Source organism: Pyxicephalus adspersus, chromosome 5 (assembly GCF_032062135.1).
Source record: "Pyxicephalus adspersus chromosome 5, UCB_Pads_2.0, whole genome shotgun sequence".
Classification (NCBI taxonomy): domain Eukaryota; kingdom Metazoa; phylum Chordata; class Amphibia; order Anura; family Pyxicephalidae; genus Pyxicephalus; species Pyxicephalus adspersus.
This window is the reverse complement of record NC_092862.1, coordinates 134,015,825-134,041,926: the sequence shown is the minus strand read 5'-3', so window position 1 is coordinate 134,041,926 and position 26,102 is coordinate 134,015,825. Positions and strand designations below refer to the sequence as shown.

Genomic DNA, 26,102 nt, shown 5'->3' with positions numbered 1-26,102 from the left:
TAGCAACCGCTGCTCCAGGACTCCTTCCCCATCTCAAATCACCTACTTTTCGTAGATAAAATGTAAGTTTAAGAAAATATTGTGAATTATACTTATCTTACCCCTGACCCGCATGACTTGGTCTCATGTCATCATCCTTCCAGAAAGATGCCTGTGGAATACAGAGCCAGAAATCGCACAGGAACCTCAGTACATTCCAAGAGTATCCCTCTGCAAGATTTCGCCATCTCTGCTTCCCACAGGAATCTTCCCAAATTCTTCTTTGACTCTCCTGAACCCATCCACACAGCATCATTAGCTCTTGGGAGATGTAGTTCTTGGGATCAGGTCTTTAATAAGACGTGACCTCCCAGCATATTCCCCTGTGTGAATTTTACAAGCTTTGGTAATGTTGTCAGAGTGGTTAAAAAAATAAAATAAATAATAATGCTGGAATGTGGAGGAGGAGAGGGAAGGTTTAAGTGGTGAAATTGAGGAATGCCTCTGGACACTTTAAATCTAAACTGCAGCCACAATATAGTAAAGGATTATAAAGTTTATGTATATGGAGACACTCTTATTTGCTCTCTTATCTGTTAGATACACAATTGAAAGCAATTTGATTTAAATGTGCAAAAATGCTTATTGATCCGATCAGAAATGCAAAGCTCTCCCATGTTCTTTTCACAGTTTTTTTTTCAGGACTGCAGATTAATTAGTGCCTTTGTTGTGGGGATGAGACTAGGAGGGGGATTTGGTAGTTTAATATGCTCAATGCTTTGTGTCTTCAGTCTACAACATGACTTAGGATCTGAATGCATTTCAGGATGATCAATGTGTATTTTTCTGTACTTGCAGGTTGTTAAAGAGATAAAAGACTGGAAAAGTGCTGGGGTGCTATGGGTGTGTACATCATACTGGTGCAGTTGAAGGCTGTGTAACAGTAGTCTTTGCATCCTAGAGAGACAACGCTGCATGGCAGAGGCAATGGCCCTGATTTATGAAAGCTCTCCAAGGCTGGAGAGAATACACTTTCAGAAGTAAACTGGGTGATCCAGCAAACATGGAATGGATTTTTAAAAATCATTTGCTATTTGCTAGCAGATGTTTTGAATCCTGGACCAGATCCATTCCACGTTTGCTGGATCACCCAGCTTCACTGATGAAAGTGTATTCTCTCCAGCCTTGGAGAGCTTTCATAAATCAGGGTCACAGACTCTGCCAGTGTTGCCACCCTATTATTATTAATATTATTATTATTATTATTAATAATAAACAGTATTTATATAACGCCAACATATTACGCAGCGCTGTACATTAAATAGGGGTTGCAAATGACAGACAGACACAACCAATGACACAGGAGGAGGAGAGGACCTTGCCCCAAAGAACTTACAATCTAAGACCTGGGACGGGAGGTGGCAGAATCAACTGATCAAAACCTAACTATTACATAAAAAATGAAAGCCTTCAGAGAGAACCCTCCCTCAGGACTATTAACAATAAATAGGCTAATCATTAAAATCAATTTTAATATTTTTTGCAGGGGGAGTCAATTTGAAAGCAGCAGGAGTGGAGCAGCATACATTGGTGGAGTGTGTTCACTTCTGAAAGGAGGCGGTGTGAATGAGGTGAGAGACCAACATCACCTTAGCAAAGTTTCTGTTACTGAATACTGTGCTGCAAATACTAAAGCAATTCAGAAGTAGTTTATTTATTAATTTTTTGTCAGATATGCAGTGTATAAAAAATAATTATCCTATATCCTATATAAATAAACTTTGTCTTGTAATATTTAACAGAGATATTTATTTGGAATTTGTTGTTATATATGTAAACAGAAGCAGGCACACTTTGTCATTACATTTGCAGACTTTGCTTTTCCTGTTCCTGCTGTGCAAATCCCTCTATCCCTCTATTCTGCAAATCTAGCACACAGGTCTATAGAAAGTCAATAGACAATTTATAGTCTAATCACGTGAAACCGCCAAAGCACTAATGCAAAGCCAGAGATCAAATGATCTTGGCTTTGGGTCACATGGGGATTTTTTTGGAAACAGCATTTTTTAGGAGTACATTTTTACTCAAATAGTACTACTAATTCACAACGTTGACATGTTTGCTTTTGGTTCATGTGAACACTGAATTGTTGTAATTTATACACAGTAATATCTGATTTTTCATTTTCCATTACCAATTGTCCATATGGTGTTGATTACTGCAGCATGTTAGGTTAAAATTAAAGGACAATTTTATTTTGTAACCAACAGTATCAAAATTACAAAAATAAAGTTGTACTTTTTTACCATGTCTTTATTTTTCATATTTATAGAAATTATATATCTATAGTCACTACCTGACCATGGCAGAAACTTTCTGGCTGAGCAAAAGGAAGAAAGTCCATCAGCTGGTCACTCTTGTTTCCCCCCGGGGGAAAAAAATAATAGACACAAACATTTTATCATTTTTTAAAAACATTAAAAAAAAATCGCATTAACCTATTAGCCCCATTTCAGCACCATGGAAAGCAACCAGCAAATATTTGACTAGATTCCTATTTAACAAGGTTAGCCCCAAAATAGGGCCTGATTTATTAAAGCTGTCCAAGTCTGAAGAGGATAAACTTTCATCAGCTGGGTTATCCAGCAAACCTGGAATATAAAATAGAATATAAAATTGCAACTACTGTACTAGTAATATTTGGCAAGGCAAGATTCAATTTACCAAGGCCATTGTCACATACATAGATTGGACCTTACCAGCAAATACAGGGAAAATTCCATTGAATCTTACTTGAGTGAATTTGGCTATTTCAATTTTCAAATCACATGATAAATAGTGTTATTTTATGCTTAAAATGCTAAATTTGATCGGGACATCTAGGTTTGAATAACTTTCTGGACAAAATTCTTAAAAACATTAGGTGAATATAACTGTGTTTTATATTTTGGCATCAGTGATCTTCATTTGTATTTGTTTTTTTGTGTTTCAGTTTGGAAGGGTGGATGTCCTGGCAATCACACTGGCACAATCTCTGGCTCATAATTTGGGCCTTTTTTCTGACAAGGAGAAGATGAGGAGAGGTTGGTAACTGACATGTTTCACCTACATGAAGTGTAATGCTGCATCCTTTGATTGGGATAAAATATACTAGTGTACTTGATTGTTCTTTGAAGTTTTATTTAACCTTATTGCTATTGACTTTTTCAGCGGCATATTTAAAAAAAAAATGCCATCACTCCATGTGCTAGTAGTTTTTTTTCTATGCATACTTCTGTCTAGAGAAAAGGCACAGTCCACTAAGGCTTGACAGCAATGGGTATTTCTAGATTGTGAAGTAATAAGAATTCAGTATACATAGGCTGTGATGTGAGGTGAGGAAAGCAGCAGGTCCCAAGTCTCTATCAATAGGATGGAGACCTATTGTGTGTCTTCTCAACTCTTGATCTTGGTCATAAATTTACGTGTAAATGGTCAGTATAAAGCATTTTTCAGGAATGCCAACATTTGCAAGGCTTAGCAAAAAAAATCAACAGGCTCTTGCATAATCTATTTTGTGTAAATCTAAAAAAGATTTAACAGTCATATACTCTGCTTTCAGCTTGAGCCTTTTCCTATAAATGTATAATGTCAGTATTATAATATAATCTTTCTGTTATTATATATTTGCTTTTATTTTTAGGGGAATGTACCTGTGAAGATCGGTGGCATGGATGTATTATGGAAGACACTGGGTAAGGCAAACAACATTCCTCTATTTTTTGTTTTAAAACATTTCCCTCACTTGCTGGCCTTTAAACAATCACCGTGCAAGGTAAAAACACTGAGGCTTATTGTATGTCCGAAAGTATTTGAAATCTGAAATTAATGTCTACTACCCTCAACGACTAACCAGCTTCTCTGTATCATATTTCTTTGGCATCGTAAAAATATACAGGGTAATCTAATATTTGATTTGACATTTCTTGCAGGCTTCAGTCTTGAGAATATTAAAGCTGTAGATTTAGGTCCATGTAATTAGATAGCCAATAGGAACTTTAACTTACTTAAAGCCAAACTCCATGCATAAATAAAATAAATCTCCTGAGCTGATGCAGAAAATAATGCTCATTTCACCAGGAGAGGGTATAATAGAAAGATACTTATCCTCATCCAAGGACCTACAGTCTTCCTCTACCTCAGTTCAGGCTGTGACAGGTGGTCTTGTCACCACCCCCTCGCCAGTCTGATCTCACACAATGAAAGAGCAGTGGCTATGTTAAAAATTATTCATATTTGTGATTTGTATTGCAATGCCTTGCAGGGAGCACCGATCCTTCCATAATTCTCTGCCATCCAAACACGCCCACATTCTAATGTTTATACCATATCCATACATGTAGGTCTTTCTATTTTGGAATAAAATTGAAACACAGGAAGAACTAAACAAAAACAGGAGGGTATATATAGCATGAAAACAGAAATATGGAATCTCCATACAGATATGTACTGTTTAAGTTTTAAACCTGCCCAGCAAAATCGCAAACCACTTATCCCCCTATATCACTTCTGTATTTTATTGTCATGTAAGGGATGCTGAGGGGAACTACAGCACAGATATCTGACATGCCCAGCTACTGGCACCTATAGCTCTGATTTTACACAATAGAATGGTTAATATTCCTATTTCATTTTTGAAAGTTTCTTCTATGAAGTTAGCAACATGGTTGCTTTAATCAGTGGAGTGGTTTCCTTTCTCTGGCTCACTACTTCTATGTTTCTCATCGCATACTGGAAACATCCACCATTTATAATTATAGCTATGATTTACAGCTGCTATGGAATCCTGAGTAATCTCCCTCCACAGTCATTATAACAATGAATATAAAGCTGCTTTGCACCATAGTGTATTGCTGAAATAATTAGTGAAGTCCTGTGTATCATGGCTGGGGATACTGAGGATGTTCAATTCAGGAAAGTGGTTTATGTTATTTAACAGCTTTTTCATTTATAGGCAAGCAAATGGTTTTTCAGTTTCTTATCATGTCCCGAAGATTCTGATATGTTTTTGCCAAGAAGGAAGTCAGTGGGTCTTTTTATTCATCTTTATGTTTACCATACAGTTTTATAAATGTTGTTCTAAAAGACATAGGACACCCCTAGGCACCTCAAATAAATGGCTGTAGGGCTTTTTAAAAGGTGGACATGTTTTCTTTGATTTCATTACTTCTATCTGCTGCATTCTTTAAGGACTAAGCATTGGTGCTCTTTACAGGAGCATCAAAGCAGTCTAGGAGGGCATTTACACACATTTACAAGTAAACACCAATACTTCTACCATACCATTTATTGCATTCTGTAATTACAGCTTATTAAAATGAGCAGATACAGTGTATACTGTGAAGCCAAAATGTTGTGGATACCTGGCAAACAGATGGTAAAAGTATGCAGAAACCCCTCTGAATTATTGCCTTCTGGTGTACACATGGAAGGGATCTGTTAAAGGGTACAAAAACATTTTGGACAATTTTGTTCTTCTATTCTGCAGCAGTTTGAGGTAGACAGTTTTTTATGCCAGAGTGACTGTGACCCTGTTCTCAAAGTCACCTGCATAAATACATGGTGTGATGAGTTTGATGCAGAGCAATCTTGAGTGATCCATGAGGAACCTTGGGAACTCGAATCCCAACCTTTTTGAACATGGGATGATTTAGAAGCAAGATATTTCTATCCAACAATATTGTCCTACCTCACAAAGGCTTTTTGAGCAAAGGGCAGAAATTTAAAAAAAGCACTACAAAATTGTATAAAAATTCTTCCCAAATAAGTGGAGGCTGTTTAGTCCTAAACAATAAACACTGAAAACTAAAACAGTTAATATGGTCTTAAATGGCATGGAAATGGGCACGTGTGACCCAGGGTGCGGAGGCTGGCTGAGTTCCCCAATACCAGCCCGTGTCCAGTGACTCACAGACTGTTTAGTCTGTTTTGCTTGACTGGTGATTAACAATATCTAATAGATTGATAAAGTAACTTTTTGGATTAACGTTTTACTTAAAGAATGTAATAACTTGGTTATCAGCATCGATTAATGCTGTAAAACCCATGTCTTGGGCCAATTGTCAATTCCTGTTACAACCAATATCAAAGCAACGACAAGGTAAGGGCATCTATTATTTCATGAACATCTAGCTAATCGACAGCAATAAATCTGCATGTGTGTTACACTGTTACACGCAACTTTCACTGTGAACAAAAATTATCCACATCAAAATATAACATTTTGTTATTTGTATCTAAAATGCCTCTGGACCCCACTGGTGGCTCTGCTCCTAGACCCTCATATAGGCTCTCACTGTGTGCTTGCCATGGATAACCTTCACTATTCCATGCCCCCTCTTCGTTTTTTTTACGACTACACCCTGGGATTGGAAGCATTTTGTAGTAGACAGTGATTGATATCATATGTATTACTCCTTTGCCCTTCGCTTTTCCCACTACTGAGGTTTAAAGACTACGCAACAAGTGCCAAAGGGTCACATGTGGCTTTTTGACAAAAGGTTGAGCAACAGTAGTCTGAAATATCATCAGTTTTGATGTGCTGCTAACACCTGTATGTTTATGCTTTCAAATGTTATGGTCAGTACTTGTATGATCCTATTCACTGTATTTTTTTATTTTTTATTTCAGGGACATTAATTTTTTTTTGAGGTTGACTCATTTGCCCTTAGTCATAACTCTAGTGTATCTAGTATCACTTAGATCCCTCACCTTGATGTTTAATGGAGTGCCCTATTCCACATTACTTATCAAAGCATCATTTTTTGCTTTTAGCATCACAACCTTCTATCTATAAGAGCTGCCATTTCTACCGATCACATTCAGTAAACAATCGTCTGTTCAGTACTAACACAGCAGGCATAAAATGGATGAAATAATAAAAGATTAAAGACCTAAAGAAGAATAGCTGATTGATCATTGGCTAATAATGTATTTAGCAAATGAGGGAATATTAGTGTTTTGCTGTTTTAAATTGTTTTCTTTGTTCTTAATCATTAGATGTGTTCAGTAAAACTTCACAATATTGCACTACATTTATATTGTAACATTGGTATTATACTCAGTAATTGTATAGTTTATTACTATTGATGTGTCCCTCTCATACACAAACTAGTACCTGATTGATGATTGTACATTGTTTTTTTATATATTCGATTATTAAAATCTAATTCACTGTTATGTTCAATAGGGAATACAGGGCTTAGTTTACCATGGAATAGGCTCTAAACGCTAAAAGCTATCTCCAGAGAGTCACACAAAACGCCAAGAGGTCCATTACATTTATTTTAAAGTGTATTTAAATCCTAGCAAGGATCTTTTTTTATTTGATATCTAAATTTATGATTGAAAGTGTTTTGGTATATCTGTTTATTAAGTACAAAATAACACTGGTTGAAATAGCACATTTTAGGATTCCTATGAAATAATTTTTCTTTGTTCTTATCTTGGACCACAGAATAATTATTGTCTGTGTTATAAAAAATGGTAGAATGGAAGGGTGTAAATAGTTTAGCCATAGATAGCTAGGAAGGGCTGACACTGCCCAGTCCACAAAAATTCAGTTTTTTTAGCCCTCTACAAGACTTAGAACCAAATAATGCTGCAATAACATAGTTTGCTATTGTATGGAGAACATTTGGGGGTTATTTAACATGCTGTGTAATTTTCACAGAGAATATTTGCAAGACAATAATTCATTTTATGACATTCAGCCATCATTTTAATGAGAATATAACCCCATTTGCCCATTACTTTTAAAAGGATCTTTTTGAAAAAATACCCAAAAGATTCTTTAATAAAGCAGTTCATTTTCTATATTATGTTCTTTTTTCACAGATACTATCTTCCCAGCAAGTTTTCTAACTGTGACATTGAGGAATACCATGAATTTCTTAATAGTGGTGGAGGAGCCTGCTTGTTTAACAAGCCCTCAAAGGTATGCTCTGCCTCTCCATTGAAAGACCATCATGGCTGTTATACTGAAGATGCTTTTTTTCATAGAATGCATAGTGTTTTTGCATTTTTTTGCCAGCGTGATCCCAAAGGTCCCAAAACCTTTGTACTTACTAGCTGGCCAGAAGGTGAAAGTACGTAGTAAAGAAGCATTCTCCTGACAGGCGTTCTGTGTGCTTTTCTTTTTTTTTTTTTTTTTTAAAGGTTTATCACTGAAATCATGTTCCTGGTATTTAATATGGCTTTGTTTTACTGATACAGCTCTTAGATCCCCCTGAGTGTGGCAATGGCATTGTGGAAGCTGGTGAAGAATGTGACTGCGGAACTGTTGAGGTATATTATTAATCTCCAAGTATGCTGTGCATTGGAATAGATCCCTATTTAGTGTCTGCCACTGTGTTTTATCCAAAATTGATAATATTGTTATGATTAAGTCTTCCCCATTCATTTTCCTGTTTGGTAGGAATGTGCGAAAGAGGGAGAAGATTGCTGCCAGCAGTGTAAGTTGACTGAAGGCTCCCAGTGCAGCGATGGGCTGTGTTGTAACAAATGCAAGGTAACACAAACCTTTTTTAATATATAAAGTAAGTGAAGGGGGGCTTAAAGCTTTATTGTAAGCTAATGTCTGAACAGGTTGTTTTAAGTAGGGAGTACTGAATCTCTTGGTGAATAATATAGATTGTTATTGGAGGATTCTAAAAACTTACAGCTACCTGGCAAATACAGAATCACAAAGGTCATATACGTTTAAAAATGATCAACAACATTTTATTTAATATATTCAAGGCACATTTATAACTATAACTATGGTGGTCTCCATGATGGGCCCTCTGGGCCTTGCATATCCTCGGACCCCTCTTATCCAGTGTAATTTTAGTAATTCCAATAGGTTTGCTGAGTATTTGTTGCCAATTGGCTGTCTTCTGGCATGTGTGGACAAGATTCAGACCTAAAATCATGTTAAAGACAGCATACTTTTAGGGGAAAAAAGATTGCATTTAAGAGGCTTTTCAGCTGCTTATGTTTGCATTGACCTGGCAGATAAGGCTTAAGGGAAAAAGGAAGGGGATTGTGTAGGGTTGGGGTAACAACATCCCTTCAGGGTATAGGAACCAAATGATGAAGATATAAGAATGGGTCTCTAAATAATTAAAAAAATAATAATATGATTAAATCAAAGTGACACCTGTGATAACTGCAAATTTTAAAAACAGCAACAAATAAAGTCTCACTAAATGTAACTAGCCTGTGGATCCATGATCCATGAAGATCCATCTGAGTTTTTCATGTGTATCTTCATATCATCAACAATTTTACTTAATTTCTAGAGTTATTTAGCAGCAGTTGAGTTGGGGGAAGAACAGGTTTGGTAGTCAAAACTTGCTTTAATTGCTTGGTCAGTCTAGAAAGCATGGGATGGGGGATTTAAACTATAGAGACCAATCTTGTCAGTAGCACTTTAATCAGGGGCAGGCATAGGAAAGTGCAAAGTGTGACACTGCACAAGGCTGCCGGGCCCTATAGGGGCCCCATATCAGTTGGGTGGGGAGATGCGAAGTCAGTTTTGCACAGGGGGCCACTGACTTCAGTCATGGTATACTTGTCAATATATTTGCTAGTATTAAATTATCAATATATTTAGTGGAAACCTTCTTTTATATTAGTGACAGGTAACCTTTATTAACCCAATTTCTCTTAAAGTTTAATCCTAAAGGAATATTATGCCGGGAAGCAGTGAACGACTGTGATATCCCAGAAATATGTACAGGAAATTCCAGCCAGGTAATTGGAACTTTTTTGTTTTCTAATAAGTTGTGTTTTATTTCCAGCATGCATTCACTAATTTTAAAATTCTGTACTTTGATAAATACAAAATATGGCCAAATGTTTACCACACTGGACCATCACAACTATACTATCAGGATCAAGTAATGTTGACTTCCTTCAAATTATTTAAGCAAGGCATCTTCCAGTGAAGGATCCTGTAAATTGTACAGCTTACAAAGACATTTTAGATAATGAAAAGTGCTCTTCCAATGACTATTTCAGCATAATTTGTGCCATGATTTGATGATGGTTTGGTGTGGAGTGAAAGAAGAAGTGGAATGATCTTCAAAGGGCCCTGACTTGTTCTTGTTGAACACCATTGAGATGAAATAGAATACCACTTGTGAGCCTGGTCTTCTCATCAAATATCAGTACATGACCTAACAAAGGTGTTTTTTGGCTGCATGGACACAAATTACACAGACCAAATCGTATGGAAAGCACAGGCAAGGGATTGCTATATTCACACAGGGGGAAGGGGGGAGGCTCTGTATTATTTCCCATGGAATGCAATTCCAACAATTTGATATTATAAGGGAATATTGCAGTGAATAAGCAGTGAATCACACATTTACTAAATCATTCCAGGTCCATGTTTAGTGGCAGTACATTATTCTCTACCAAAAAATGTTTCAGGGAATGTGAGATTCACTGCATTATAAATAGACAACATAGTGTGTCATGCTGATTCAATGGTCCTGATTTCTTTAGGCTCTCCGAGGCTGGAGAGAATACACTTTCATTAGTGAAGCTGAGTGATCCAGGAAACCTGGAATCGGTTTCTTAAAAGTAATTTGCTATTTGATTACAAATGTTTTCATTCCTGAACCAGAACTATTTCACGTTTTCCTAATTACCCAGCTTCACTGATGAAAGTATATCCTCTCCAGCCTTGAGAGCTTTAAAAATCAGGGTCAATGGCTTCAGTACTATAAGTCACTGATTTAGAACAAGTAAACAGATTAGGAGTCCTGACATAACTGTATTGCATATTTATCATAGTCATTGATTTGGAAAACTGTGAATCCAGATATTGTAGGCACCTAGCAATTTTAAATGTGTTCCCCGATGGCAGCCATCATACTACAATATCTGTCAGTAAAGGTAAAAAGGTAAAGTTAAAATGTATGTAAACCATTGCATGGGTCTTATTATTTTTCCTTTCAAGGTATTTTTCCTCATTCGTGTCTGTTAAAAATATTCCAAATATAATTATTATATTTGTTTGATAAGTGTACAAAAAATACCCATGTCCTGTGCTATGTGCACTGTTATATCAAATATTATCAGCCCAGCTCCAATCCCCACCATGTTACAGAGATTTGGAAAAGGGGACTTGTGATATAGTCCTTGGCAGGGGTGTAGTGGGGCGGTCATGGGTGGAACACCATGCCCTCACTTTTTTGGGAGTGGGCACACATGTCCACTCTTTTTTTTTTTTTTACAAAGTCTTTGGTGGTCCGCAGCTCTGGCCGTTTAACCCCCCCCGGGGGTCAGGAGAAGCACCCCGCTGGGGGGTGCACTGGCCAGAGCCGTGGCTCAGGTCCCCCGTACTGACCACAGGCTCACGGCGGAGGGCGGGTTGTGTCTCCGGACGGGGATCTGGCATCATGATGTCACTATGGGGGAAGTTTCTTCCCCTTTGAGCGACACAGGCAGGGGTGTAGTGGGGTGGGCATGTACCGTGTCCCCTCTTCTTTTTTTACTACTACCCCCCTGGTCCTTGGGTGACAACACTACCCCTTCATAGATACAGTAAAAACTCATTGTCACCCTAAGACAGGAACTATGTTGCTGTCAAAATCAACAGAACAAAAAGACTAAAAAAAAAAAAAGAAAACTAATGAAGTCACCTTATCAAGGGACTAGTAAGCTGCAATATGTATTACATTTTTGTTCTCGGATTTAGAATTGCTTTAAAAAAAAAAACAACTTTTTTTCTCAACATTGTTTTGTGAGATTGCTAAACAACATGTCAGCTTCAATTTAACATACAAAAAAACCTTCATATTTCTCTGCATTGTAGCCATGACAACTGTCTTGTGGTTATAAACAGGATTTTCAGAATCCATTTCCCCTGTTTTTTTTAATTGACTCAATGCCTGCTCCAGAAAACTGTTTAGTGTAAGGTCAAATTTAAGAATTGGGTGTGGAATTTGGTAATGCCATTTATGTTTTTGGAAATGCCAGACGTGCAGTGCTTTTTAATACACCACTGAGACTGATCATGTGGTTATAGCAGAGCCATGGTACTTACTATGAAAGATTTTGACAAGTGCATTGGAATAGAATATGCTTGTTTCCTATCATACAAAATGTGCTTTGTTTCCAGCCTCATTTCTGCTGGAAGAACTTTATTGCCAATAGTTATTTGCTCCTATTTTATATTTCTAGTCCAGCACTGGAAAACAGTTCCCATCAGCAAAAATAATTTTTCTTTGGGATATGTTTGGACATAAATCCTAATGTCTGTCTAAAAAGTCTAATTTAGTGATAAATGCTTGTCTTATATTTCTTTCAGTGTCCTCCAAATATACATAAAATGGATGGGTATCCATGTGAAAATAAGGAGGTAATACATACACAATTTAAAAGATTTTTAAAAGAAAAGCAACTTGCTGCACATCTGTCTGTTCGAATTAATAAAGTTACTACTCTCTTCTTCCCCTCCTTCTCCCTATTCCTCATCCCTAATTGTCGCCCCTCTTTATCACCCTTTTCACATGCCTTCCCCTCTATTCCCCACTTGACTCTCCTTTACCTTTTTTTCTTTTCATATCTCCTTTTCTTCTCTATTTCTTTTCTTCTTCTTTGCATTTTTCTCCTCCCCCTTTTAATTTTTCCTTCTTTCTCCTCTCTCCCTCCCTTTTTTCTTCCCTCGCCTTCTTCCATTTCCTTGTCCTTCACTTTCTCCTATCCTCTTCCATTTCCTTGTCCTGCACTTTCACCTTTCCTCTTCCATTTCCTTGTCCTGCACTTTCTCCTATCCTCTTCCCTTACCTTGTCCTGCACTTTCTCCTTTCCTACTTCCTCCCATCTTCTCTATCCTTCCCTTCTCCCCACCTCTCTCGTCCTCTTTGTCCCTTTGCCACTTTGCCCCTTTCTCTTTTATTTTTCCTTCCTTTTTCCCTGCTCCTCTCCTACACTCTGTATTTACCCCTTCCTTCTCTCCTAATTCTCCTCTCCACCCTTCCTCTTTCTTCCATACTTTTTTCCTCCTTTCTTTCTTTTCCTCTTCCCTTCCTTTTTTCATTCACTCCTTTCCCTTCCTTACCCATCTCTGCTTCCTTCATTTTCCCTCCCCTACTCCTAAATCTGGTATATTCCCTCTGCCCTTGATTTTTCTTTTTCTGTTTGATGCCTTTGTTTTTTTCTGTGTTTATTCTTTCATTTTTGAATGTGTGCTTGACCTTTGCCTACTACTTTACCTTACTCTCTGCCCTCTCATCTCTTACTATTGTAGGGTCTTTGCTCGGGTGGAAGATGTAAAACTAGAGACAGACAGTGCAAGTATATCTGGGGTGACAGTAAGTATACTGAAGCTTATTAATAATTATGCAAGTGTTTGCTACATAACAGTAATACTGAAAAAAGTAGAACAATCTCCTAATAAAAACATATTTTGTCTTCCAGGAGTGGCAGCTGCAGACAGGTATTGCTATGAGAAGCTGAATATTGAAGGCACTGAAAAAGGCAATTGTGGGAAAAATAAAGACACCTACATACAGTGCAGCAAACAGTAAGAATAAATTCCTGTTACTTTGCACTACTTTCCTGAAGTCAATAATGTGTTTATGCTTATCCACTCATACCCACATCTTTAACTGCTGATATCACATACGTCTCCACTTGTTTTTAGCGCTCTGCATCCCTTTTTGAACACTGCCAAGTTAGTGGAGGGGGCATACGCAGTACCTAAGCCTGTGCAAACATTGCAGGCTACATTGCAATACCTAGTAATTTGACTGAAGTGATACTATGCTTTTCTTATGTAGATTACCATTCTCCAAGCATTGCTGGTACTATAAGCAAAAGACTAGGCATTCTTGCCAAGCTAAGTGACTAAGGCTTACCTACTATAGCTAATATACTAAGATTAAAAAGTAGGTTAAATACTGCTGTTAATTAGTTTATTACAAATGCCCTCCTAGTAAACTCAGCTACTCTTACTCTTTTTTGTATTTCATAGCTACACTCATAGAGACACCTTTGAAAAATTGCTGACCTGAAAACCACCAGTCAGCTTTGCTACTGCAAGTATCTGATTTTACAGTCTTTATTCTGGAGGATGAGTTTATAATAAAAATGTTATCTTTACAGAGATGTCCTTTGTGGTTATCTGTTGTGCACGGACACTTCAAGTGTGCCAAGACTGGGTGAACTGGAATCTGTTACATCAGCCTCTCTTTTATATCAAGGCAAATTAGTAAATTGCAGGTAAATGGTTCTTATATTGGGGTATTATCCTACATTCCTTAAATGTATTTCAGTTGCATTTTATACTGCTCTGATCCTCTTGACACCCATATGGCTCGGCTGGCACCTGATTGACCAATTGCCAAATACTATTGCAGGCGCACATGAAAGGAAGACGAATTATTTACTTTCATCCTATACTCACAAGTTCCCATACATTTCTATTCACTCTAGTGGGAATAACGACTGGTAATGGTCTTTTCTGTAAACTGATGTCAGTTATTTCATCTTTGTTCAATGTTTGTGCTAAAACAATGTCCTTTTTTACATACAACACCCCCCCCCCCTTTAATCATATGACATGCATGGATTAAATTCAACTGATCCTTATTTTGAATATTTGGGAGGACTGAAAACAACATTTCTATCTCAGATGTTCTTTGTAGAGTCTCTGAGCTTGTCCCAATATTGACTAATCAATTGTTGATGTGTTGAATTAATTTTAAGGAGCTTTAACATGATAAAACAAGAGCAATATTAGAGGCCGTTTTTATTGTGTCTTACATTTTCAGTGGTGGCCATGTGAAATTGGATGAAGAAACTGATCTAGGATATGTGGAAGATGGCACTCCATGTGGAGAGGGAATGATGTGTTTGGATCACAGATGTCTTCCTATTGATCCTTTCAACTTCAGCTCTTGCATGGGCAGCACAAACAAAATTTGCTCTGGAAATGGGGTAGGTGGAGCTTGTATCTTTTGTACTTCTTAAAGTGGAGACACATAACCGCAGCAAAAATACACAAAACCTATGTGGTAAAGCCCAATCAAAATAAGCTTTTATTTTAGAGAGAGCTTTTACTACAAATTGCACAGATACTGTAGTTAAGCCATCTTCCATAAGGGTAGCCATACAAAGCCCAGTTGATTTACCTTAGCTTTAGTTCCCCATACATTTTTGATTTCATAGTTAGATTTAGTGTTCCTAACAGGAACGCAGATAGCAGTAACAAATGACAACAAAAAATGAGGTTCTAACCACTCACAAACCCCTGTTTTTTTCTCAATGGTAACACTTTCACACCACTCTTTACCTGTCCGTGCCTATCCACCTCTACCTAGCATCAGTCAAGTATGTGTATAGAAGCTGCTACGCAGCCGACATCTTAGCAATGAATGCAAGTCTTTCCTATGCTTTTGGTTAGCTGATTTCCATGGTGCCTCATTGTACAGGTTACTCAGCTAAAAACTGTACTGGCAATCAAATGTTAGTTATCATAGAACATAACAGGCGGGGGTTGATTTAAAGTTTGTTTAACCACACAGTTATATTTACAGTCATATTTATATATTTGTAGATGTTTGAATTGGGACAGGTAGAATCTCGGTTATACGGAACTCAGATAACTGGAAAACCCGGATAACCGGCACCCAACAGCTCTGCTTTCTTGATTCCTCCTGCAGCCCTAGCAAAGCTGTGGCATGTGTCCTGCATCCAAGAACACATACCACAGCTCCGCTAGGGCTGCGGGAGCAATCAAGAAAGCGGAGCTGTCAGGAGAGCCGAGCAGAGCTTCACTGATTGCTCTGCTCCATGATTGGCTTTAAAAGGGAAACCTAATGGCTCAAGCAATCATCAGGGTTTTCCTTTTTTCAGCCATTCAGGACTGGAGGTAAATGGGGACAAGTCTCCCTATTCAAGTCTAGTGCTAAATGGCTGAGAAACCTCAGTTTCAGAGTAACCTCGGTTAACCGGAAACTGCACTTTTCCGGAATTGGCGATTCATAACCGAGGTTCTACTGTAATTGTTTATTACAATTAAGTACAATAAATTGTTTTAGTTTATATGTAGATTAATATGTGGATGAAAAGTGACCTTGACATCACCTAAAGAAACCTTACAATGTATTATTGAATTAAAACTAATAAAATATTAAACTCCTATTTACCCGAAAGCCTGTTTTAACTTCTTTCTATCCATCTCTATTTAGCTACAGTTTTTCTGCTGATCTTTTAAATGTATTGGTGGCTTAAAATGTTTTTCTCAGTGTTTCATAAATATAAAATCTGCAAAAACCCTGAAATACTGGTACAACATTTCAATACAGAAACAACATTTTAGTGTCATTTTAGTGTCATTTTGGTACAAATGATAAAATATGATGGTAACTTTTTATCTACAGTAAAGTTATTTAAATAAACACTGGTCAAAACAAAAAAAATTAACAAAGAGCATTAAGTTTTAAATGCTAACACAGTTGCCACAAGTAATAATTTAAACATTGGTGTTTTCACTTTCAGATCTGTAGTAATGAAGTGAAGTGTATTTGCGATGAGTTCTATACGGGGGAAGACTGCAGCATATTTTTTCCATATAAAAGCACGTCCAAGCCAGACCTCTCTGATAATGGTCAGTATGCACATTCTATAGCCCTTCTACCAGGAACTTTTCTTTTTCCAAGTACTAGAAGTCTTACCTTGCAATTGTTTATTTTTACATTTCTCAATATACCGCTTTCTTTTTTTTTTGTAATTATTACTTTTTTATTTTGTTTATATGGGGCCATGCTTCACAGACATGAGGAAGTAGTAACCTTACTTTTAAATAAAGTGGAGAAGGATTAAAACTCCTATCCGGTTTTACTGCTGTCAGATACTTCATTGTAGATATTTCTTAAATTACAATCTAATAAAAAGGTTGTTCCCAGAACAGAAATTGAGGGGAATTCTCTCTAATGGAGTCCTGGACAGCAGTAAAATTAGACAGGGATTCTAACCTTTCCCCATTCTTTCCAGAAAAAAAAAAAGTTCTAAGTATAGATATACATATTAATGGTCAGGCAAGCAGTTTGGCAACAAGTTGTAGAAAAAAAAGCCAATTTTATTTTTTTAGGGGTAGAAGATGCACTCATTTTTCATAGTATGATAATCTATAGAAGCATGGTGTCATTGCCATAGATAGCAAATCTTTCAAGTGGGACCCTTGGTATAATGACAACTGTCCATGAGGGAAATTAATATTACTTGGGCGAGAATATTTTAGACTTCCTATTTCATTTCCAGGACAGAAAGTAAAAGCAAACATCTTCAGCAGAATACAGACAGCATAAGATAGACTAACAGGGGTTTATACTCTTCCCTACTTTAATTAACAATATAAACAAAAATTCTGGTTATAGATTGGATAGCCAAAAATCCTTAATTTGGGTAATTCAGATGTTTCTTTTTGATTTTCAAAATTTGGAAATTCAGTTGAACTATTTTTGCAAAGGCAGCCATGACACAATGAAATTCCTCAGTAGCTCAGTAGTATGATTTGACTTTTGTCTGTTGAGCTGCAATATGATTAGCCTAAACAGGCAAATTTTCTAGTCCTAATTGTAAAAAAGAAAATGTTTGTTGTAAACATTATTGTGATATTTAGCACAAAGATATGGATAGTTGTTCCTGCCCTTTTTACCTTTAATGTACTGCATTTTGTTATTAAATATTCCTGTATGAGTGTAACATAACACCTATAATGACTCACTGACTTGTATGTTTCTTTCAGGCGTGGTTAGTACAAACATAATCATAGGAGCAATTGCTGGTACCATGCTAGTGTTGGTGTTGGTGTTAGGAATTACAGCTTGGGGTTACAAGTAAGTGACAACACGGAATGTATTCTGATTTAAACTCTTTCTTTAGATCTAGGTGGAGCTAGTTGATGTTATGTAAATTACTAAAAAATAGGCCTTTGGAGACAAACTGCTAAATGGGCTGATTGAGAGAGGAGATGTAGGAAGGAATGCTTTACTAAACAGATAAGCAAAGTGCAGTAATATGCAGTAAATGATCAGATTACTTCTTTTCTCCATTTATGTAGTGCCGGTACTTCTTTCTAGAGCATTAGAGAACTCTTTAAACCATTCCCAATAAAATTATGTTGTAAGATTCTTGTCTAATGTACACAAAAACACAGAGTTAAAAATGATTAGTCAGCAGTATTGCCAGAAGGCTGCCTACATCTGATCTTTAGTCCCCATTATTAAATTACCATTCCTCCATCTGTAGGATTGTTTTTGTGTGGAAATGACTAACTATGTAGAGGGGAAGACTTTTCTATCCCAAGTCAGAGCTTATGCTGATTACTGATGATCTGATGACTGGTGAAGGATATTTAGGAAGCATCAGGAGTGGTGTAGAAGCACAGACCAACTGAATGGATCAGACAGGCAGGGAGATCCTTGCACTACAAGTACTCACTGCAGCTTCCCTTCCAGCAAAAGAACAATGAGCAGCACAGTCAGGTCATCTCAAATCTTACTCCAAATATAGTGATAGTGGCAGTCAGAACCAGCAGTACTTCATATATACACTTGTACAAAGTGCAGAGGTAATGTTCAGGAGAAATTTAGGACAAAAGGAAAACTTTTCAGGGTAGAGTTTAAAATGGATGTTTCTAGATGATCCCTATAACAAAAAGATTCTTATTTTTTAAGTTCTGGTGAATTAAAACAATCATTCTGGTTGTTTAAAATGGTGAACTTCTTTTTCATTTACCATTTGACCTTATCAGCTACATTACGTCCTAAAAATTTTATCCATTGAAATATGATTCTTGTCCCTATGCTATATCCTTTCTTTGAGGTTTTTATAATGACAACATTTTGTTCCAGGTTTCTGAGTAGGGTCTGACCTGTGAGTCAGAATGTTTCCACTAGACTTAAGTCTGAGGTTAATCAAATATAGGACATGCTTATGAAGTGGCAAGTAAATGATTCTTTTCTTGCCACCAAATGCCTGTTAGTACATTTATCTAGCAAATGGTTTATGGATTTGCTTGGGCATTGGACCAGTTAACTCTCTCTAGCTTCCATTTGTCTGACCTCTGAAAGTAGAGAATAATAATTTATGACCAAATTTTAGTTGATTATTTAGGGCAAACCTTTCATTATTTTTAAATGGAAGAGCAGACTATGTAAGGTGCTTACTTGCAATTTCAGCTGCAAGTTGTTACTAAGGCTTTAACTTCAAGGATACACATTCTCATAGACTCCATACTCTAGGTGGTACTGTATCTCAAAGTTTGGACTAAAGTGGTAATCCTCTGTTATTGCCTCTTCCTTGACCCACAGAGATTCAATAATTGCAGAGTACCTACCTATGTGCTGCTCGCTGAGTGTTTTACAGAACAAGCCTGCTCTCGGTTTCACGTAACTTTAATACAATTGTAGCGTGAACTTCTGCAGCTTATCTTAAGCTCCATTTTTTGAAAAAAAGTAACAGGACAGGCAGATTACATAACTGAATTTTACAAAATGATTTCATGGTGCTATCATGAATATATTTTTTATAACTTAAAGTTTTGAATGTTTGTACTAGAGTTTTACTACTAAACTATGTTATTCCCGTATCACATTAAAACTTTTAGGGTCAGAATTCCATTCCCCAAGTAGCCACTTAAAACAACATTTTTATTAATCCCGAAATCCCACATTACCATTTATGTTCTGACCTGTTTTGGTGCTAAACTGTGATAGAACAACTTTTTTTTGCCAAGGTAATTGCAATGAGATTAACTCAAATATTAACTTCACTAATGTATTCCAAAAAGTAGGCTTTATAGACTTAAAAGAAGCAATTACTTGGAAAATTATACACACAACCTATTATTTCTTTCAAAGGAAACCAGATAGCTTTTATCATCAATTTATCCTGAATCCACTCTTGGTAATTTAGCAGGGTTGATTCATTAAATTACTAGAAAATGTTTACTTTGCAAAGAGAATAAGCAGAGACTTTCCGTAAAAACGTCAGCCACTCTTTTGCTGTACCAATCTTGAATAGTTTTTACAAAAGACTTTAAGACATGAATAGACTTACAAAAATCTACAAATTTGTCAGATATTGTCACACTTACCTCGTCCTCACTAAATCGCAGACGCCTCTCTCCTGCGCATGCAGGCAGTTCTAACGCTGGGCATGCCTCTGTTTCCAAGCTTTATCAATACCATTCAATCCGTGGGCCAATCAGAAAATAGCCTCTTAACCAGCCCTGGCTATTTAGGCAGCTCATACACTGCACTCAGTGTTTCTGCAACGTCCCCATTGTGCCGAGCCCCTAGTTCTGTTGAGCTAGTTCCTGTTCACCTGGTGCTTAATTCAGTGTTTCCTCTGTCTAGCTGCGTTAACCCCTCGTTGTCCAGTCTGTTGGTTCCCAGCCAACTTCCCTTTGCTGTCCTGTCTGTCTGTGGATATCCCTGAGTCACTTGTGCCTCCTGTTGCTTCAAGTGTCTCCTGTGTTGCCTGTGCCCGCAATGGCCCCTGTGTCACTGGTGTCTGTCTCTTGGATCCCTGGCAGTTGACCCCTGGCGTGTGACCTGACCTTTCTTGCTTGCTGCCTGCCTCGACCTCGACTATCCTTTTGCTTTGTGATTTGGTACCGTGATTTGCCCACCTTGGTGTGCCCAAGGACCGCAACCTGGCAGTAACCAGCGGTTACGGTTACTGGTTACGACTTGGACTGTTCGGCTTGGCCCTTCTCAGGGCTCACACCACCTCTGTGCAAGCCGTAGCGCTCCCTAGTGGTCCTGTCTCTTCGTGCGTGACAGATACATTTTTGATTTGTGTTCAGTCCTTCTTCATGATATCATGGTAATACAATATATTCCAATCACTTCCCAAAATATTTAATGTTTTTACAGTGGAACATGATTTGTTGACCTATTTCTAGCGACTCAAACATAATTCTGTGATAGGAATTTACCTGTTTTGTCTTTGAAAGAATTTCTTCAGGATATCCTAACACAGGCATTAGGATCTGAAAGTTTTCTGACCATTTTATGCACTTACTTTGAGGGTCTTTGGCGATTGCCTGCAATCCTACCCTAATCACAATAAATAACAAAGTTTACCATAGGGAAAACTGCATCCCAGTCCAGGTTCACCGACTGTTCAAGTTGTACCAGAACTAGATTCATGCTGTAATGGAACTTCCAATCTTGTAGAATGCCTTCACAGTGCAAAATGCTTATTTTGAAACGGGATGTCAAATTATCTCATATACTTGTGTTGGTCAGGTATCTGCAAATATTTGCCAATATAATGTACATTATTACTTACAATTCTTGTACAAATATGTCCTAATCAAATTTACATTAAATCATGATATAAAAATTATGGTTTAGTAATTCATTGTTCTCTTTTTTAACATGAAAAGAAACTATCGGAGAGAGAGGTAAGTTGGTTACCTTTTCATTTAGTAGCCTTTCATCATTTTCATGTGTAGTTAGTTGTCTTTCACAGTTTACATTTGTATGTTCCATGCTGTTTTCACTGCTGAGTAGTTCTGTTGTCTGCTCTGCTTTAGAAAAATAGAGACTTCATGTAAATCTGTTTGTTGTCTAGTAATGAAGTCATTTGATATTTGAAGTGCAATTTAGATTATGCTGTACTGTACAGAAAAATAAAAGAGAGATTTTTATTACAAATATTAAAATGTAGGCTTGTGTTTTACAATACTTATTTGGCCTTTCACACCTCTATTTCGTGACAGATAGCTTTACAAGGCTGCATTTTCTTCTATGTCATCATGTTCAGGTTCATTCTTGGTGATTTGAACTCATAATAACAGCTGAGCAGGAATAAAACGCAGTCTAATATTATTTGTTTCAGTGTTTGTTTGCAAGATTTAGAATATATATTGTCATAGCAAATGTTAGAAGTTGTGTCTGTGCTTTGTGTCCTAACAAGAGATGAACAAAATTATGTTGTCACTTTACTTTGGACTAACCTAAAGGAAAATTGTCAGCAAGGTACAATTGGGGCTCTATTTATAAAACAGGGAATCTGACATTCAAACATTCCCTGGTGGAAACCAATTACTGCTATTAAAACACATGGACCTAAAACATTCCCACCAGGGAATGTTTGAGGGAATGTCTGATTCCCTGTTTTGTGGATAGAGCCCTTGATGTGCATTTTATGGTTTTACATTTATTTTTTTCTTTGGTATATTACTGTAATAGGAAATATTTACACTATAATAGCTATATTTTTGTTATTTCAATTCTGAGCTCACTTCACCATATTTCTATTACTGTATTGCATATGCTGATAAGTATAATCAGTTTTAATGTCAGGCTTTCATTATAAGAAGACATAGAACCTTGGTTCTACAAGAACTTAAAATACCTAAATACTTAAATCTAAATACTTGCTTAATGAAACACACAAAGTGTCACCTTAACAACCTCGATCTTTGTTACATATATAATTCTTAAGCTATAGATACTGGTGATATTGAATCAATATCATTTTATGATAATTTATGATTATTTATGATAAAATAACTTTGCACTCCTTTTATACTTGGGTGCCTCTGCTAACCATACTATTGCCATTTATTTGGAAACTTACCAAGTCTTGCCATTGGATGTCACCGTCAACATATCCAAAAATTAACCAACACTACCAACATTATCCGAAAATCATCCAAAATTACTAAAAAAAACAATATTTACACCTTTCTGTGATACAAAGCTTTTTATTGTACTAGTGACACTTGTTGAATATTGAGCCTAAAAACCTATTTTAAGTGATATTGATTGCCTGGGATAAGTGGCACCATCAGCTCCTTTTAGTGACCTTCCTCCATTGGTTTAAAATGAATACCCTTTAAAGAATTTGTCTTGACTTGGCATCTAAACAGACGAGCAGGAAGCCCTTTTATTTAGCAATGCTTCTGATCATCTGCACATTCTTTTTTATTATACAGTGAGTCTATCTGCTGTAATGGGAAATCTCTTTGTTTCAGTTGATCATAGCCTCTTGATGAAATGATTACATTTTTCACCACCTGTTTTTTGCTAATGTCTGCTGCTAGGAAAAGAAAGAAGGAGATTTTAGTAAAGCATAGCAAGACATTACTTTAGAAGGATGAGTCTGATATGTTATAGAACCTGAACTAAAAAATGAATAATATAAGATATAAATAAAATAAATGTTTCAAAAATGTTCCAAATGAAAAAGTAGTGCATATACTTGCTGGTGAGGAAGCTGTACCGATGAACCTATTATGAAAGGATCTCCCTGCTTCTGCCTAATCCATTCTTTATCTCTCTTTCCACTGCATTATGTCCAGTTAAACCCTGAATTTAGGTCAATAAAATGTATTCCAAGTACAATAAAAAGGTGTTTAGTGTGAAACAGTTTTTTGTCTTCTAAAGCTGTCACATTTGGAGTAGAAAAGTCGGTCTCCTGTTAACATGCACTGTTCATGGAAGCAGTGACCTCAGTGCACAAAGAATCGTTCCCCCAAATCAGTCAGCCAGGAAGTGTATCAAAACTTTACATAAAAATCACAGTTTCCCCACAGAAAGCAAGGGTCCCATTATGCAGCATGCTGGCAGGGACAGGCTTTTCCTCCATTTGTAAGACATTTTACCCTTGGTAATACCTCTAGAATGTATTTACCTGATTTAGAGTAAAAGTTCAATTGAGCTTTAATTAATAATCCATTTGACATCTGATTGCCAGTTATTAAAGGTAGGGTGGGTTTAGGTAAAGAAAATTACACACATTGTACATTGATGACAATTTTCCTTGAAACAAAGTATTGCCATTAGATCACATAGGTTAATGGCTTGTGGTGTACATTTACATGGAAAACTTCAAAGAAAACATTACATGGATACAAACAGAAACAAAATTATTTTTCTTTAATTTGCTTTTGTTGTGAGGAAAAAACATTTTCTGTGCAAATGAAATGAACTATTTTGTATCTGGCACTTGCACATTTGTGTTGCTGATCTCTTTAACTTGCCATAAAAGCATTTACCTATGTAACAACAGCTTTAAATCTTAACACAATATATTAAACAAGTACATCAAAGTTTTTAAACAGACCTATTCATAAAAAAAATTGGTATACTTTATTTTATTTAACAAAGATGGTCAATCCAACAAGATTAAAGGGAAGTGTCAAACTTACAGTGTACATATTAGTTTTACATAAAGTGGTTCTTGGTGTGGAGGCTTCAGTGCAGAATATATGTAAATTTCCTACATTTCCTGGACATAAACCCTTCCAGGTAAGATATCACTAACAATTGAACATCCAGCTTTCAAATCCTTAAAAACTAACAGGCTCCTTTCTGTACTAGAATTGCTTACTCGGATTTCAGGGCACAATATGAGCTTCTCACATTAAAAGTTAGATTAAAATTCAGCCTCATTATCTGGCTCCCTTCTTCCCCAGCTTTGTTCCTCCTAGTCTACCCCCTTCATTTAGTTTCTTCAGTCATGGAGACTCAGCATTGCTGGCATTATCTAGGGTGGTCTGCATGTAAATAAAGTTTGCCAAGGAATGCTCAGTCTTCAACACTGACAAAATGGAGGCACTTTAAAATTTGTATTACGCCTTCCAAAAACCTTTGGTGAAGTACTGAGGCGGGGTGCTGTGATGTATTTAAGAAGCCATATTCCCCCCTTGTTTTGACCTTACAACTTTTACACCAGTACATGACACTAAGTCTATGTACACACATATGATACTGATATGAAAGGTTGGGCTCATCTCTGGTGAGAATCTGACATGTGTACAAAGGTCGCCAGACATCATTCATGGATCCGTTCTAATGGATCAATGAGTGACTGATGATAAACAACCTCAATACAACTAAAAGGAGGAGAGCACAGCCGGTGCCGCTCGTTCTCCTCTTTCCCTCTCTATAGAAAAGAATTGCACTGTGTGTATAGCGCCCGTTCATAAATCTGTCGCTCTTTTGTAGCTGGAAACAATAATTAAACGTGTGTACACAGTTTACCATTATCATTATCCTTTATCCAATGTCTATAGCCCTATACAGACGTCATTCTGTTCTATAAAGAGGCAAGGGGGGAGGACAAGTGAGCTTCACCAACAGTGGTATTAGTAACATTGAGAAGTGCTATCATTGGTTTGTAGAAATCACCCCCAGCTTCAGTATTATACTGATCAAATATTCAATAAAATGTCTTAAATTAGTTTATTAGATTATCATTAGTTTCAATGTTTTTATCAAATCTATATTCTAATTTAATAAAAATGTCTTATTGTATATGGCCACCTTAAGATTAAATCCTTCATACATACCCTGTGAGCTGATGAATATTTTAATGTACAGCCTACATTGGTACCATTGGAAGTGAAATACACATATTGGTTAGAACACTCAGAGTTTTGATATCTGGTTTTCTGGCCAATATGCACATTTCTACTAGTGATAGATGTCAGCTTTTGGCATAATTCAAGTGGCTTTTGCAGGCAGAGCCATCCAGTCATTTGCACCACTGTGGTCCCTCCAAGTGACAGACACCAGTTGGTGGTAAAAATCCATATTGACAATTTCTTTATAAAAGTTACATTTTTGTCACTCCCTTTGTTCTTTTATTGTTGGAATAATGATCTTGTATGGAAAAACACTGCCATAGTCTTGTATTATAAATAGGTCTGCTTAATAAACCACAACTTCATATTCAGGTAACAGGTGAAGTAACATAGGGGACATTTGTAATGCTCAGGAAAAGCAGACCCCCGGGTGTTGTCACTGGTACCTTGGTGAAGGAAGGCAGACACATATACATCTACTACATCTAGTACTGTATATCCATTACTGTTTGTTTTGATGATCAGTCCGATCAGGTAGAATTTAATTACTGAAATAGCTAATTAAACACAAAACTTTTATTAATTTATGGACTGTAGTCCACGAAAGTTTAATATTTATTGATTGTCACAATATGCTCAATTATATGTGTCCAAAAACCAGCATAAAGCTGCATCAGGTAAATCCAAGCATTTAACAAGGATTAGCTGTACGGACATGAACTGCTTGCTCTATAAAACCGATGTAAATTCACCAGCA

The 26,102-nt window shown here is 36.8% G+C and overlaps 1 protein-coding gene across 7 annotated transcripts in view; it reads left to right on the top strand.

Moving 5' to 3' along the window:
• Positions 1 to 26,102, top strand: part of ADAM22 (ADAM metallopeptidase domain 22) — a 159,476-nt gene that overhangs the window by 107,266 nt on the left and 26,108 nt on the right. For all 7 annotated transcript variants that reach the window (XM_072412789.1, XM_072412791.1, XM_072412794.1 and 4 more), the window contains exons 12-26: positions 1,526 to 1,610; positions 2,972 to 3,062; positions 3,662 to 3,713; positions 7,855 to 7,954; positions 8,233 to 8,304; positions 8,435 to 8,527; positions 9,673 to 9,753; positions 12,320 to 12,370; positions 13,262 to 13,325; positions 13,432 to 13,537; positions 14,119 to 14,235; positions 14,787 to 14,952; positions 16,516 to 16,624; positions 17,765 to 17,855; positions 21,416 to 21,433. In XM_072412789.1, the coding sequence (XP_072268890.1) occupies positions 1,526 to 1,610; positions 2,972 to 3,062; positions 3,662 to 3,713; positions 7,855 to 7,954; positions 8,233 to 8,304; positions 8,435 to 8,527; positions 9,673 to 9,753; positions 12,320 to 12,370; positions 13,262 to 13,325; positions 13,432 to 13,537; positions 14,119 to 14,235; positions 14,787 to 14,952; positions 16,516 to 16,624; positions 17,765 to 17,855; positions 21,416 to 21,433 (1,296 nt within the window). The remainder of the gene's footprint in view (positions 1 to 1,525; positions 1,611 to 2,971; positions 3,063 to 3,661; positions 3,714 to 7,854; positions 7,955 to 8,232; positions 8,305 to 8,434; positions 8,528 to 9,672; positions 9,754 to 12,319; positions 12,371 to 13,261; positions 13,326 to 13,431; positions 13,538 to 14,118; positions 14,236 to 14,786; positions 14,953 to 16,515; positions 16,625 to 17,764; positions 17,856 to 21,415; positions 21,434 to 26,102) is intronic.